General features: G+C 44.9%; 1 protein-coding gene across 2 annotated transcripts in view; it reads right to left on the minus strand.

The window, feature by feature from the left end:
- Nucleotides 1-7259: 7259 nt before the first annotated feature.
- RFC5 (replication factor C subunit 5) overlaps nucleotides 7260-17407 on the minus strand; it is a 124015-nt gene continuing 113867 nt past the window's right edge. The window contains exons 10-11 of one of the 2 annotated variants that reach the window (XM_069214499.1): nucleotides 9286-9340; nucleotides 7260-7727 (exon numbers count right to left, since the gene is read on the minus strand). In XM_069214499.1, coding sequence (XP_069070600.1) covers nucleotides 7631-7727; nucleotides 9286-9340 — 152 coding nt within the window. In that variant the 3' untranslated portion in view covers nucleotides 7260-7630. The remainder of the gene's footprint in view (nucleotides 7728-9285; nucleotides 9341-17407) is intronic. The other variant, XM_069214500.1, reaches the window with a different exon arrangement.

The following is a 17407-nucleotide window of genomic DNA, read 5'->3' on the forward strand; positions in this document are numbered from 1 at the left end:
AACCGACTATGACAGAAGCACTTAAATAGGTGATGGCAAGTGTACAGCTGGTGGACATATGGGAGATCCAAGATCTACAGATGATTGTGTACTCCAGCTATACTCCGGCGGCTAGAACCTATGGCAAATTAGATGACTTTCTAAAACAGGCCGATGCTGCACATCAAATGGCTGATTCTGTCTACCTGGCTAGATAGTTATCAGATTACTTGCCTCTTCTGACCATGTTCTCTCTGGCTAGGCAGGTACCATGGGTACCTCTATGGCAAATGAGAGCGGAGGCCCTGACAGACCCATTGTTTGTAAAGACGCTAGCAGATGCCTTAACTGATTACTTTGGAGTTAACTGGGGTAGTACTCTGCAAAGAGCTGTGGAGTGGGATGTGATGAAAGTGTTGTTGAGAGGAGTGTGACATATACCTATAGAAGTAGTCATACAAACAGAGAGGGATCTGAAGATACAGGAGGTAAAACTGGCTAGACTGTAGGCAGCTCAATGGATTACTGCAGGAGTGGGGCAGAGTTAAGCAGTGTATTCATGCTGTTTGGGAACAAATGGAGAAACGTGCGGCTCTCCTACAGGTGGGAGACTACACATGGAAGGCAACAGAGCAGGGCGTATGCTGGCTAGACTGATAAATATGAATGATGCGTTTGTGGAGCACCTCTGGCGGGGTTGGAGGGGGGAGCAGAGGGGGGCTACACTCCGTCCCAACCGACTAATGTGCCCTCGATCATCAACTAGACTGTTGCCCTGTCACTATCATAGCTGGACCGTGTGGACTGTACAGTGCTGAATGCCCGTTGACTAAACAGGAGATCCTTTGGGCAATGGACTCCCTTAAGAATGCTTAGGCCCTAGGGGAGGGGGTGGAGGGGGTTGAGAGGACCCAGTACTTCCTGCCGAGCTATATAAGGCCTTTCCTGGAACTCTGTCGGACAAACTGTTGACTGTCTATACAGAGGCCTTTAAGAGAGGAGTCCGTCATTTTGATGCCGAAACCAGGGAAAGATCCTTTGTATGCTACTTCCTATTGCCCACTCTCATTGTTGAATGTAGGTCAGAAAATACTCAGTTGCATCCTGGTGACACGCCTGCTGACGTAATGCTGATGAAGATGCATTGGCATCAGTTGAATGAGCCAGATTTCTTCTGGCGGTTCCTTGGTAACAGGGATATAACAGATCTTAATAAAGAGAACATCCACTGAGGAAGATGGTCCGATTTATAATTTGGAGTACAGGCTGTACTTGGTTAGGGCGACAAATTAAGATACTCCATCGCCCTGATGGATTGCCCATACTTTAAATTTAGAGGTGTCCGCCAGCTCAGTGGACATTTCTAGTCTGACAGGAATTGCAGTAAAAGAAGAAAAAAAAACACCAGAGTGGGATTTTGTTTTTGAATAAACAAATCCTAATGACCCCCGACACACCAATGAAGCTTTCTCCCTTGGAGTGAGGGTTATTTAAAACATTTTACTCTCCCTTACTGCCATGTTCTTTATGACAGTAAGGGACAATAAAAACTGGTCATTCAACTACTCACTCAAACTGGCAGCCGGTCAAATGTTCAAACTGTCGACAGCCCTCACTTTGTCAAAGGAGTGCGTCAGGGATGGAGACTGGATAATGTCCCTTGAGGACATGCTTAAAGTATGCCCCACTGTTAAATCAGATGGGTGGACTTTCAGTTTTGTGGAGAGGGTAGTCAATCAGCGTTGCAATGAAGTACCGTCTGTGCCATACTCATAAGTCTCAGGGTCCTCTTTCTGGGGCGCCTTGCCTTTCTTGCTGCCTACATACCCGACAAAAAGCTGATTGTCAGATTTTAAATAATTCCTTCCACTGCCACAACCCTCCTCAACCCCTTATTTCATGGCTGCATCTTATGTTGCCGCTCCTCCTGTTTGGTAGGATGAGGTGGGGTCAAAATGTGCGCAGAGTAACAAATGACTGCTTCAAATGAAACAGGGTAACCACATTTCACAGAAAAGCCTTAAGGGCATCCACACTCATTTGCACAAGGCAACCTAACAACTCCACTATCTGGGGCAAACCAATGTCCTGGAAGGGCGACATGTCGAAAGGTTGTCAACCACTTCTGTGTACTGATCTGCCCCTCCTGAGTACAAGCTTGTCTGGGTAAAAACAGGTAAATGGTGGTAAGACACAGTGCTTGTAACTCACAGATGTGACGAACTAAACACTGGAGACAGAACACAATTTTGATGGTTAAAAGCTGAAATTGGGAGGTAAACAAACGAATGGCGAAAAAGGCTGTAACATTCTTTAACTGTATCCAGGTTAAACAAAAGCAGAAAATGCAAAAGATCTGAAAAGTGTGCCTTAAGGGCAGCCACACTCACTCGCTCCAGGCACCAAAACTATTTCACTATCTGGGGCAAACCAACTTCCTGGAAGGTTGACATGCCGAAAGGTTGACATCAACAACTTCAATGTAGCAAAGTTGACATCAACAACTTCAGTGTACTGATCTGCCCCATTTCAGTGTCCCAACATGAAAATAGAGACTTGGAGATTGGAGTGAAGAACATTTCTCAGACTGCGAGAGGTCAGATCTGAACAGGAGCTGGAGTAGGGGACACAAGGAGTCTCGGGAGGGCTGCATACCACACCCTTTCAGCCATTCCAGAGCAATCAGAATGACTTGTGCCAGTCTTGGTGCACCTTCCTCAGCACTTGAGAAGTCAAGGGATTTCGGAAACATGCACAGTGAAGCAGAAAATTCATCTTCCAAGGATCCCTGCAGCAGAAATTGGATAGCACAGAACTTTGAGTGGTGTGCATTTGTGCAAGTGGCAAAAGGTTGACCTGAGGAGTGGTCCTCAGCTCAAAGGTATTTTGAACCACCTGCAGGTGGAAACTCCACTTGAGGTCATCATGACATAGCTGATTAACACCACTGACTCTTGTATGCAGGGAGCCAGGCAGATAGTGTGCAAGATGTGTCCCCACACCTCCCTGCTTACTCACATACCACATAAGTCATACTGTCAGTTAAGATCTGGACCAACTGCAAAGGGTAGGGTGGGGGAGTGGAGAAGGGAGAGATGAAGAAAGTCTTCAAGGCCATGTAAGTTGCCTACAATTTGAGCAGCTTGATGTGTAATCTTTGTTCATTCGGAGACCAGAGGCCCCTGACCTCCAGTTCCTTCAAAAATGTGTCCTACCCTCAGGTGGAGGCACCATTGACTTCACTACTGTGGCCACTGCTAGTGGTGGACAAAGTGGGACCCATCCGTAGCACTCTCCGGGAGGAGAGTGATATTGTTGTCAGTCAGATCGTCCCCATGATGAAACCATTGCAGACAGACAACACTAGAGAGCCATTCACGTGCCAGAGTGCATGAGTGATGAGCAGCATACAGGAAGGCAGCAAACCTAGCAGGCACAGAACCTTCAAAACTGAACTGGTGCAAATGTCAGGGGTCCTCTGGGGAGGAGATAAGGCCCGGGTCCAGTTCTGCCCCTATGAACAGGAGGCACTGCAAGGGCTTCAGATGCAGCTTGGGAAGAATGATGGAGAAGTCCAAGTCAAATAGCAGGGACTCTGTGGCATTCAAGTGATTATAGACACCGTCTCATGTGAGTCTGCCTTGATCAGCCCATCAATTGGGAAGGGAAATACTGAAATCATCAAACTCACCAGAGGTGCTGCCACCACCACCACCCTGGGGAAGACCCTCAGTACTGATGTTGGCTTGAACAAGAGGACTGCACACTGGTAGTTGTTGGACCCTAACATGAACCACAGGAATCTCCCAAGTGACTTTATGATTGTGTGTGGGACCTGGCATTCTGCAAGTCAAAGAACACCACCCAGTGTCCAAATTTCAGTGCCACAGAAACACCAGAGACAAGGCCAGCATCTTGAAAATCTACCTTTGCAAATAAGAAATTAAAGACACAAAGGTTGGGCCAAAGATTATTGATCTGCTTAGGAACCATGAAGTATTATGAATAACTTCCTGGCCCAATTTCCTGCTCTGGTACCACCTGTTTCTGTTGAAGCGCTGCAGTCAATTGCCAGAGAATGAATGTGTTTTTCTGATTAAAGAGACTGAGGTGAATGAAAAGTTGACTGGATAGCTCCTGCTAGAAAGGAAGGGCGTAGTTATTTTCTTTAATTTGTAAGACACGCTGTTATGTTACAATTACCTCCCAGGGCTGCAGAAAAGAAGACATCCTTCCCCGAACAAACATGTTCCTTGAAAGGGAAAGACAGCGGCTTCACAGGTGGTACCACAGAGGAAGAGGAGTAGAAATAATGTGGCTTACCAGAGCCTCTGTATTGCCTAGGGAACTGGTTCGGTTGGTGGACCGGCACTCGCAAAAAAGGCAGGACTTTCAAATAGCCACAGAACTTCCTTTTTTTGCTGTGAAGTCCCAGGGCTGGAGATGCTAGATCCAAGGAACAGGGTGTCGCCCTCTCTTTCTTGAATCTTTCTAGAGCAGAGTTGGCTTTATTGTCCAAGAGGGGAGAGCCATAGAAAGGCAAGTCTATGAAGCTAACATTGACATTGCCCAAAAAGCCTGTGGAGCAAAGCCAGGCATGCCTACTCAAAATGAACAAAGATCCGATGCCCCTGGCCATCAAGTTCAGGTCAGGCAGACTTTATAACATTTTTGTAATTTCCCATTGCATATTGTTACACTTCACTGGCAGGTGAGTGGCATTCATTGATTGGAGTGCCATACTCCTTGCATGGAACACCTTTCTTTCCCATGGAATCCAGTTTTCCAGACATCCAGTCTGCAGGTGCGATTGGGAATGCTCACAGATTTTGTTTGGACCAAGACATGTCCTTGGACCACCAAGCTTACTGGCGATGGATGGGTGGACAAGAACTTTGGGTCAGCCGGCCACAGGCCTACAGTAGCAGATGACTAACCTGTTCACTGCCCAAGTAGATGTGGTTTATCATAGGCTGCTTTGAAATGGAAGTAGGAGTTCAGAAACTTGAGATCGGCTGTAAGATTTATATCAGAACATTGGTTTTGGCCTTTGGCTTTGACTGTAGGAATGGCTAGCTCCAGAACCTCTGCCACTTTACTTAAAATGGCTGTGAAAGAAGCCACCTCAGGTGGTGCCAGCCCAAAAAAGCATTTCACCTCCATTTTGATCAATATTTCTAAAGCACTGGCATTCTGGAGTGCCAAGTAGTCCGTTGTATGAGAGTGCACAAGAGGAACTAAGTTTGCCACGTCACTGCTGTCATTTTCAGGTGGGCTGACATGAGGCACCTGGATGTGGTTGGAATCTGACACAAAATGTGTCATCTATTCTTTAGCAGTACTCCAGCCTGGGCAGATGTTCAGGTTGGGTTTTAAGCCCTGAACATGGCCCCATCAATAATCCTAGAGCACATTAATAAAGTCTTAGGTTGTGGTGTATGCTCCTGGGTTTCCCATTTCCCAGGTTCTTGATGTGTGCTGGACTCTGTTTTTTTAATACTCTGGGAACTTTACCACTGCCAAACCAGTGCTAAAGTGCAAGTGCAAGTGCTCCTATGTAAAATGTATGTGCAATTGGCTTATCCATGATTGGCATATTTGATTTACTAGTAAAAGTGGTGCCCAGGGCTTGTAAATCAGATGCTACTAGTGGACCTCCAGCACTGGTTGTGCTACCCACATAAGTAGCCCTGCAAAATATGACTCATACCTGTCACTGCAGTGTCTGTGTGCAGGTTTTAAACTGCCAATTCGACTTTGCAAGTTTACCCACTTGCTAGGCCTAAATCTTCCCTTTTTATACATGTAAAGCACCACTAAGGTAGGCCCTAAGTAGCCCCATGCACAGGATGCAGTTTATGGTAAAGGTGGAACATGTACTGATGCGTGTTACATGTCCCAACAGTGAAATACTTCTAAACTCAGTCTTCACTGTTGCAAGGCCTATCTCTCTCATAAGATAACATGGGGGCTGCCTTTAAAATAACTTAAAGTGCAGATTCCCTTTGGGAGCAGATAGAAATAAGGAGTTTAGGGTCTCGGAACTCACAACTTAAAAATATATATTTTAGTGAAGTTGGTTTTTAGACTGTTAGTTTGAAAATGCCACTTTTGGAAAGTAGGCATTTTATTGCTTAAACCATTCTGTGACTCTACCTGTTTGTGGATTCCCTGTCTGGGTCAGTTTGACAGTTGGGCTGTTTGCACCTCTTCTATAGACAGTGACACAAAGCGAGCTGGGATGTAGCCTGCATATCCTGATGAGCCATCTGTGCTAGGAGGAGAAGGAGGAGTGGTCACTCACACCTGGAAGGGCTGTGCCTGCTCTCACACAATGCAGTCTCAAACCCGCTGGTGTGTGTCTGGGACCTGGCCTGGGTAAGGCAAGATCTAGTGAATAGAGACTTTCCTTTGAAGTAGGCCTACTTCAAAGGCAGAAAGGGGTATAAGTAATGGACACCAAACCCCTGAAAATTAGATCACTTCTGGATACAAGAGGAACCCGTGCCAAGGAGAAGAGCTGAAGAGAAGTGCTGCGAATGGATGGTTGTCTTGGAATGTTTTTTGTCATCAACTATAACAAAACCTTTCCAGGATGCCCTCCCCCAGTGTGCCTGCATGCAAGCACACGCACAGGTGTCCACCTTGGTATTTATTTTGAAATCCTATTTCAACACAGCCATCACTATGTGTCCATGCAAGACACCTTACACTGCAAGTGGCAGTGAGGACCCGGTTGCAGTGTCAAAGAAACTGCCAGACCCTCGCAAAATCAATTTAAAAAATGTATGTTATAAAAATAAAAAATTAGAGACTTCGACCCACCACGCCTGGCACTGAAATCGATTCTTTTTTCTGTGCGGTTCTTCATAAGCACAAAAGTAAAATGCCCCTCTTCCCTCTGAAAATAGCCAATGGATGAAATGAGATGACCCTCTGCTCCAAGCTCAACAATGTGTTGAGTAGAAGAAAACTGTGAATTACAATACAGAAGACTAATGGATGAAGCGGACTGCCTGGACTACAAAGTTCTATATATCCTAATTAGTTTCTTATAGCACTCCTATTTACTCTATCTTTGAAGCCACTTTTCATTGATGCATCATACTTGCTAATATAAATCTAAAAAATATATCTCCCCTGCATCCAATTAGTAGCACTTTAGTCGAAGAATAAATATTCTTAACTTAAATAATTTCCCAATGATTGTTTAAGCTCTGTTGGCTGCAGCTCTTTCCTTGGGGATGACCTTTTGTTAAAGCACAGTATGACAACAAATGTTATTATTTTCAATAATATTTAATTGCTTCACCGTGAAAAAGCAACGAGAGTTCAAACATTAAAGCCTTTGCACAGACTACTGTACGCGTCTGACAAAGTTTGAAATTAGTTCCACATTTTAAATGGACCTTATTCTGCAAACTGGTTGTTTGCAGAATACAAACTATGGAAGAAACAGGAAACTTCAAGGCTCTTTTGGTGATATTTCATTAGTTATCACACTTCAGTCTCTTTCAAAATATATTAGTTCCTTCCATCATTCACAAAAATAAGAACTTTCTTTAATTTCCAAAAAGCTGCAAAGTTTGAGTCTTGCTTTTGGGCAGCTGAAGCACGTGCAAAATAAAGTTCTTCGACATTGGCAGCGAGGTCAAGCTTCAGCAACAATGATGTCACGAGTCACTTGGAAAGCAGCTATGAGAGAACTGAGCTGGATCTTCTCACTAGTTCCTGCTGCAAGCCTGTACCTGGAAAGACCAGAGACAATTAAAAAATAGTTTGGTCCTAATGACACCATATAGTAAACATGTTAATTCTATTTTTACAAGACTTGATACCTGAAACTGCAACACACACAACTAAAGGTGTACACTCCAATTTCACATAAGACTAGACTGACACGTTCTCAAACAACCAGTTTGCAGAATGAGGTCTATTTAGACGAAGTAAGTCAGCTAAACTATTTGGCCATTGTTTGTTTAATTATGCAAAATACACACAAGAGAAAAATCTAACACTGCTGCTACTTTGAGAGCCATACTTCAGAAGCTGTTGGCTAGGTCCCTTCAAGTAAATCCAGACCTTGACAGGGTGGAAGAAAGGGGCAACTGTCGCGAGGAGCAGCATAAGAAGGCCGTCAGGGAACAGGCCTATATGTGTTGCTGATTACATGATCTCTCCAAGTCAAATTTAGTTCAGATCATCTTTCTGGCCCTCAGCCCCAGTTAATGCACAAATAGTTGACTGCCTACTCAATTGAAAAAAGTAATGCGCAAGCAGCTTCTTTGCTGCATACTTCCAGGGTTGGGAGTAGTAGGCTGTTGGGAAACAATGCCATAACTCGCTGTTTCTGCAAGTGGAGTGTAGTCACAGAATCATTACCTTTGAGTCCCATCTCCTTTCTGATCACACTGGCTGCAGCAAAGCAAAAGAGAACTGAGGTGAACGGTAATGTGAAGGAGAATGTTCATGCATTAGGATTCAAAGAGTTGCCACCTGCGTTCGTAAAACCTGGAGAGCAGAGGACCCACCATCCTATTTCTACTGAACACTGAATAAAAAAAAAAAAAGAAAGCTCACAACTACCACGGGATCTTGTGTTTCCCCACAGAACAGGCAGAGCATTTTACTACATTCTATGGAAATATCTTTGCTTCCTAATCCCACACAATATGAGGAGCCCAATCCACAAATATGGCTCACTACCTAAACATGTCCTAAATACCACCAAAATGCTTACACTGAGCAAATGATCACAGAAAGCCTGTCTCGGATACCATCAGGGTTCTTTTGGGCCTTTGGCACTAATACACGTTTAAAGGTTTACCTGTTCTTTCCTGTGCCTTCACTTAAGAGGAATGGCTTAAACACTGATGGTTGCACCACAGCCAAATGAGGAAGCACAATAGAGGTAAATGTAGGAATCCACGAAGGTAGAGGAAAAGTCTTAGGTGTTGGAGATAGTACTCAAGAAAGGAGAGGAGCAGTGTCATCAAATGGATAGCCTGTTTACAAGCTTGTCTTCTCCTCTAGACTGACTGCACCAAAACCTCAGAGTGTCTTCCATTTTCATCAGCTCATGTTGATGCATGAGTATTTGCATTAAGTAAAGCCAAGCTTGTGTTCTAACTTCTCCTCTGCATTGTTTAGATATGGCCAGAAAGCCATGTTGCTATTGTTCCGTGGACCATCAACATGGCTCTTAAGCGGCAGATTAATAGGTGTGGGATCGCCTTGTAGCTCAAATATGAATACTAGTGGCCTAGGCTTTCCTTTCAATTATGTCACATAAATGAAACTACTCACTCTATATCTGCCATCTTGCTAAGTAAATGGATTCGAACTGAAGCTGGAAAATCAACTGTAAAAAGAAAGAGAACAAATTGAAAATGAACATTGGTGGACAATTCTCTGCTGCTATGACAGATAAATGTACATGTTATGCATACATTACATTATGCGTTCTGCTCTACAATGCAGGTGTTTCACTACATGTAATAATTGTACATAATGTGTTTAGAAATGTTTCAGTACATGTCAGAAACATAATATTGTCCAATACAAATAGACTAGTGAACGCAGTGCGATGTCTACATCTCCACACCAGCCAAACCGTATTAATGGTACTTACACAAACTAAGCAAGATACCAAATTTACTAACTCCAATGACCGAACCTAAAACAATGATGGTTGTACAGCTGTGAAACGAGTTGCACAATATGCAGGTAACTTTACTTTGGGTGCCAAGATTGTGGGAAAGGATTCTGAATACAATTTAATTTGGATTAATTTCAGATATTCAGCTGCAAACTAAGCACAAAATGTTAACGAAAGGCAGAGAATATATGCACTGTTTAGACTGCATAGGGGAACACACAAGACTTGGAAGAGGGATTTCCTCCTTAGGGTTTAGGGATCTGAGTGCCTGTGATGAGAATGTGTCCTTTATGCAGATATAAGCTTATCTATAAATCCACAAACCTATAACAGAGCACCGACACTTGTATTCCTGAACCATTTCTACTCAAGAGGTTCCCACTGTGCTAAGGTACACATATGGTGTTCTTGTATCAGGTGTAACCCACACGGACATTAGCTGTGCTTGATCTGCGCAGAGGCACCGTTCCCAATCGTTTATTAAATTACATAAGAAAGACAAACAAATAGCAGAAAGCAAAGCAAGTATTTTATTGCATGGTACAAAAAATTACCACCATGTTACCAAGAATATGTGCTTGAATACTGAAGAGTACAGAGTCTATACGTCAGTGCCAATTTGATATTTCTCGGAGATAACCAGCATATTCATTTATATTCCCTCCAGATCTTGAAAATCAACCGTATACAATGCATTAATTAGAAATTGAACATTTTCTTCTTTATGACCTGAATGTTCATATTTTGTCCTTACGTCTGCAGTTAAATTAACGTAAATCAGATTTTCAACTGTCTTTCTCAACTGACAAATCCAAGCATCTTCCAGACATTTATCATTACATCAGTTAAACATCTATTTGATCACTAGCCATCCTCTAACAAGCATCCTTTCGTGGCAAATATGTAAGCCTCGCCTATAACCAGAAAAAAGTGCTTCTGCCCTACAATAAACTCGGCGAAATAGAATACATGCAACAGACTTCAATGATCCACGAGGATGTACCCAAGCAGCCTTGGAATCCACATTCAGAAGTGTCTGTGTATGTTGTTCTGACATTTTATATAAAGTTACACCTCAAATGGTGTCAGATCTGTTTTAATTAAGGGAAACATCTAGTATTTTTTGTGTGTGTGGTTATCTAGAGGGCGTTGAGGAAAGATCATAACCTAATGGTAAAAGTGACTACCGATTGCTACTGTCTCGTCACTGCTCACCATTAGGTATCAAGATCACTCAGTTCCATCCATCAGACAAACACCACTCTCAATGCAACACACATTTCCTACACCTTCTCACTTCCAGACCCGTTTAAAGCTATTTCACTTCCACAGAATTTCCAGTTCCACCAGCAGCACCACGCCCATCTCCCTACTGCTCTCAGACAGTATGCTCTTAGGCCAGATATCAATGTCCACCTCATACCTCCATACCAACCACATATCACTTTCACCAGTTACTACCTTCGGGTCCCCTTGTTCCACGTTCCTTCTCTGTTCTGAGCATAGGCTCCTCCCTCCCCCCCCCCCCCAAAAACAAAATATCGCATGAATCTTCCACATAAAACCCCATGTGGATTCCTCAGCCCTCACACTGAATCTGTCCCTGGGTTACCTAGGTTCCTCTATCGCCCCTCTCCTACCTACCACGCCTCGTTTAACAACTCCAACAGGGTCCACGTGCACCACGTAATCTCGCTGGCTACTACAACTGAAAGGTACTGCAGTAATTCAAGACATATAGGCGCTGCCGGTCCGTAAATTTCACCCTTCAATCGTTGGAATGAGACAGTTATAGAAAAGTTTCAAATTGCATTAGTTCCAATACAGACCCAGGAATGTTATATATACCTCCTAATATTCGTGAATGAACAAACATGGTCAAGGGATTGATGATGCACCTCGCCAGATACACAATGTATTTTAATTTTACCCGTGTCTATCGGAAGAACAACACAGGCGCACCAGACACGAGGTATTTAAAATGACTGAGAAAGCTGTTGTTCTGTTGCATTTTCAGAAAATACATTTTTACAGCTCCACTACAGCACTTTTAACACTGACGACATAGCCACAAGAGGGCAGCATTGGACATTAAATGAAGTGACTTTTTATATTGGAACAAAATGTTTACGTGGGTGAACTAAAGAAGAAAACAAGCAATGGCAAAAGCCAACCGGGATGGATTTAATGTGACAAAATATGCAAACAGAAGCATGCAGATATATGAATGGCACACCAGCATCGAAAGATTTGGGAATAAATAGCAGCTCAAAGCTTTTGCAATAAAAACTGGACAAGGGCATTGGAGGCATAGAAAGTCACAAGTGGCACTGACACAACTTAAATAACGAGTGCATATGCAGTGGCACATAGCTGGACATTAAGAAGCGTTGATGTAGTCAGTAGGTTTGGCTTTAAAGTGTCTAAGTTCACAATATTTTATCATTTGGTGTTTCCTGATTAGTACGGGACCGTGAAAAAGGCCACGATGTTTTTGGATGATTGTTAATAACTCCGGTCGGGGGGGATGGGGGGGAGCAATGGCGTGAGCGAATATAGAATTTGTGGTGGAGTTTGAGGGAGATTAGCGAATAAACTGTTGCAATAGTGGACTCTGTCAAAGACTCCTTAGGCCAAAAGCCCCTGTTCTATGAAGGATGTATATCGGCAGATCTTGGGAATATTAAGAGCCAGATATCTGGCATCTTTGGATTTCTGATTGTTCATTTGATGAGGGCTGGCTGAGGCAATAATCCCTCAGTCAAACTCCATTAACGGAGTAGAACTGGGTCACAGCAGTGGCAGGTCTATCACGGGAAGAAGGCTAAAAGCTGATCAGGTCTGAGCAACTGGCTCTTTCAGGGCCTGACTGGAAGTTGGCTACTGCTTCATCTGGATGCTACTGCTTAAGTGGTGTATAACTGAGTATGTAGTGCTACGGTGTGCAAAGCTCTTGTCCAACCACTTAATGTCCCTTCCTTCAGGCAACTGATAATTTTCCATAGGATCGGTCGCACTGTCGTTAATGCGTTTCAATGCCTATTGTGCAATAGGCACAGAGTTAAAAAAAGAATTCTTCAATTCTGTAAGGAAATGCCTCCTTGACATGGTTGCCCCCTGACTTTTTGCCTTTGCTGATGCTATGTTTACAATTGAAAGTGTGCTGAGGCCTGCTAACCAGGCCCCAGCACCAGTGTTCTTTCCCTAACCTGTACTTTTGTATCCACAATTGGCAGACCCTGGCATCCAGATAAGTCCCTTGTAACTGGTACTTCTAGTACCAAGGGCCCTGATGCCAAGGAAGGTCTCTAAGGGCTGCAGCATGTCTTATGCCACCCTGGAGACCTCTCACTCAGCACAGACACACTGCTTGCCAGCTTGTGTGTGCTAGTGAGGACAAAACGAGTAAGTCGACATGGCACTCCCCTCAGGGTGCCATGCCAGCCTCTCACTGCCTATGCAGTATAGGTAAGACACCCCTCTAGCAGGCCTTACAGCCCTAAGGCAGGGTGCACTATACCATAGGTGAGGGTACCAGTGCATGAGCATGGTACCCCTACAGTGTCTAAACAAAACCTTAGACACTGTAAGTGCAGGGTAGCCATAAGAGTATATGGTCTGGGAGTTTGTCAAACACGAACTCCACAGCACCATAATGGCTACACTGAAAACTGGGAAGTTTGGTATCAAACTTCTCAGCACAATAAATGCACACTGATGCCAGTGTACATTTTATTGTAAAATACACCCCAGAGGGCACCTTAGAGGTGCCCCCTGAAACTTAACCGACTATCTGTGTAGGCTGACTAGTTTTAGCAGCCTGCCACAAACCGAGACATGTTGCTGGCCCCATGGGGAGAGTGCCTTTGTCACTCTGAGGCCAGTAACAAAGCCTGCACTGGGTGGAGATGCTAACACCTCCCCCAGGCAGGAATTGTCACACCTGGCGGTGAGCCTCAAAGGCTCACCTCCTTTGTGCCAACCCAGCAGGACACTCCAGCTAGTGGAGTTGCCCGCCCCCTCCGGCCAGGCCCCACTTTTTGGCGGCAAGACCGGAGAAAATAATGAGAAAAACAAGGAGGAGTCACTGGCCAGTCAGGACAGCCCCTAAGGTGTCCTGAGCTGAAGTGACTCTAACTTTTAGAAATCCTCCATCTTGCAGATGGAGGATTCCCCCAATAGGGTTAGGATTGTGACCCCCTCCCCTTGGGAGGAGGCACAAAGAGGGTGTACCCACCCTCAGGGCTAGTAGCCATTGGCTACTAACCCCCCAGACCTAAACACGCCCTTAAATTTAGTATTTAAGGGCTACCCTGAACCCTAGAAAATTAGATTCCTGCAACTACAAGAAGAAGGACTGCCTAGCTGAAAAACCCCTGCAGAGGAAGACCAGAAGACGACAACTGCCTTGGCTCCAGAAACTCACCGGCCTGTCTCCTGCCTTCCAAAGATCCTGCTCCAGCGACGCCTTCCAAAGGGACCAGCGACCTCGACATCCTCTGAGGACTGCCCCTGCTTCAAAAAGACAAGAAACTCCCGAGGACAGCGGACCTGCTCCAAGAAAAGCTGCAACTTTGTTTCCAGCAGCTTTAAAGAACCCTGCAAGCTCCCCGCAAGAAGCGTGAGACTTGCAACACTGCACCCGGCGACCCCGACTCGGCTGGTGGAGAACCGACACCTCAGGAGGGACCCCAGGACTACTCTGATACTGTGAGTACCAAAACCTGTCCCCCCCTGAGCCCCCACAGCGCCGCCTGCAGAGGGAATCCCGAGGCTTCCCCTGACCGCGACTCTTTGAATCCAAAGTCCCGACACCTGGGAGAGACCCTGCACCCGCAGCCCCCAGGACCTGACGGACCGGACTTTCACTGGAGGAGTGACCCCCAGGAGTCCCTCTCCCTTGATCAAGTGGAGGTTTCCCCGAGGAACCCCCCCCTTGCCTGCCTGCAGCGCTGAAGAGATCCCTAGATCTCCCATTGACTTCCATTACAAACCCGACGCTTGTTTCTACACTGCACCCGGCCGCCCCCGCGCTGCTGAGGGTGAAATTTCTGTGTGGGCTTGTGTCCCCCCCGGTGCCCTACAAAACCCCCCTGGTCTGCCCTCCGAAGACGCGGGTACTTACCTGCAAGCAGACCGGAACCGGGGCACCCCCTTCTCTCCATTCTAGCCTATGTGTTTTGGGCACCACTTTGAACTCTGCACCTGACCGGCCCTGAGCTGCTGGTGTGGTGACTTTGGGGTTGCTCTGAACCCCCAACGGTGGGCTACCTTGGACCAAGAACTGAACCCTGTAAGTGTCGTACTTACCTGGTAAAACTAACAAAAACTTACCTCCCCCAGGAACTGTGAAAATTGCACTAAGTGTCCACTTTTAAAACAGCTATTTGTCAATAACTTGTAAAGTATACATGCAATTTTTATGATTTGAAGTTCCTAAAGTACTTACCTGCAATACCTTTCGAATGAGATATTACATGTAGAATTTGAACCTATGGTTCTTAAAATAAACTACGAAAAGATATTTTTCTATACAAAAACCTATTGGCTGGATTTGTCTCTGAGTGTGTGTACCTCATTTATTGTCTATGTGTATGTACAACAAATGCTTAACACTACTCCTTGGATAAGCCTACTGCTCGACCACACTACCACAAAATAGAGCATTAGTATTATCTCTTTTTACCACTATTTTACCTCTAAGGGGAACCCTTGGACTCTGTGCATGCTATTCCTTACTTTGAAATAGCACATACAGAGCCAACTTCCTACATTGGTGGATCAGCGGTGGGGTACAAGACTTTGCATTTGCTGGACTACTCAGCCAATACCTGATCACACGACAAATTCCAAAATTGTCATTAGAAATTGATTTTTGCAATTTGAAAAGTTTTCTAAATTCTTAAAAAGTCCTGCTAGGGCCTTGTGTGTTAAGTCCCTGTTTAGCATTTCTTTTAGAGTTTAAAAGTTTGTAAAAGTTTGAATTAGATTCTAGAACCAGTTGTAGATTCTTAAAAAGTATTCCAACTTTTAGAAGCAAAATGTCTAGTACAGATGTGACTGTGGTGGAACTCGACACCACACCTTACCTCCATCTTAAGATGAGGGAGCTAAGGTCACTCTGTAAAATAAAGAAAATAACAATGGGCCCCAAACCTACCAAAATACAGCTCCAGGAGCTTTTGGCAGAGTTTGAAAAGGCCAACCCCTCTGAGGGTGGCAACTCAGAGGAAGAGGATAGTGACTTGGAGGAAAATTCCCCCCTACCAATCCTATCTAGGGAGAACAGGGTCCCTCAAACCCTGACTCCAAAAATAATAGTCAGAGATGCTGGTTCCCTCACAGGAGAGACCAACACCTCTGAAATCACTGAGGATAGCCCCAGTGAAGAGGACATCCAGTTAGCCAGGATGGCCAAAAGATTGGCTTTGGAAAGACAGATCCTAGCCATAGAAAGGGAAAGACAAGAGATGGGCCTAGGACCCATCAATGGTGGCAGCAATATAAATAGGGTCAGAGATTCTCCTGACATGTTAAAAATCCCCAAAGGGATTGTGACAAAATTTGAAGATGGTGATGACATCACCAAATGGTTCACAGCTTTTGAGAGGGCTTGTGTAACCAGAAAAGTGAACAGATCTCACTGGGGTGCTCTCCTTTGGGAAATGTTCACAGGAAAGTGTAGGGATAGACTCCTCACACTCTCTGGACAAGATGCAGAATCTTATGACCTCATGAAGGGTACCCTGATTGAGGGCTTTGGATTCTCCACTGAGGAGTACAGGATTAGGTTCAGGGGGGCTCAAAAATCCTCGAGCCAGACCTGGGTTGACTTTGTTGACTACTCAGTGAAAACACTAGATGGTTGGATTCAAGGCAGTGGTGTAAGTAATTATGATGGGCTGTACAATTTATTTGTGAAAGAACACCTGTTAAGTAATTGTTTCAATGATAAACTGCATCAGCATCTGGTAGACCTAGGACCAATTTCTCCCCAAGAATTGGGAAAGAAGGCGGACCATTGGGTCAAGACAAGGGTGTCCAAGACTTCAACAGGGGGTGACCAAAAGAAAGGGGTCACAAAGACTCCCCAGGGGAAGGGTGATGAGACAACCAAAACTAAAAATAGTAAAGAGTCTTCTACAGGCCCCCAAAAACCTGCACAGGAGGGTGGGCCCAGAGCCTCTTCACAAAACAATGGGTACAAGGGTAAAAACTTTGATCCCAAAAAGGCCTGGTGTCATAGCTGTAAACAGCATGGACACCAAACTGGAGACAAGGCCTGTCCCAAGAAAGGTTCCACTCCAAACTCCCATCCAGGTAACACTGGTATGGCTAGTCTCCAAGTGGGATCAACAGTGTGCCCAGAGCAAATCAGGGTCCACACTGAAGCTACTCTAGTTTCTGAGGGTGGGGTGGATTTAGCCACACTAGCTGTCTGGCCGCCTAACATGCAAAAATACAGACAGCAACTCTTAATTAATGGGACTAGAATAGAGGGCCTGAGGGATACAGGTGCCAGTGTCACCATGGTGACAGAGAAACTGGTTTCCCCTGGCCAATACCTGACTGGAAAAACTTACACAGTCACCAACGCTGACAATCAGAGAAAAGTACATCCCATGGCAATGGTTACTTTAGAATGGGGAGGGGTCAATGGCCTGAAACAGGTGGTGGTCTCCTCAAATATCCCAGTGGACTGTCTGCTTGGAAATGACCTGGAGTCCTCAGCATGGGCTGAGGTAGAACTAAAAACCCATGCAGCAATGC

The sequence above is a fragment of the Pleurodeles waltl genome, chromosome 11, assembly GCF_031143425.1.
Source record: "Pleurodeles waltl isolate 20211129_DDA chromosome 11, aPleWal1.hap1.20221129, whole genome shotgun sequence".
Classification (NCBI taxonomy): domain Eukaryota; kingdom Metazoa; phylum Chordata; class Amphibia; order Caudata; family Salamandridae; genus Pleurodeles; species Pleurodeles waltl.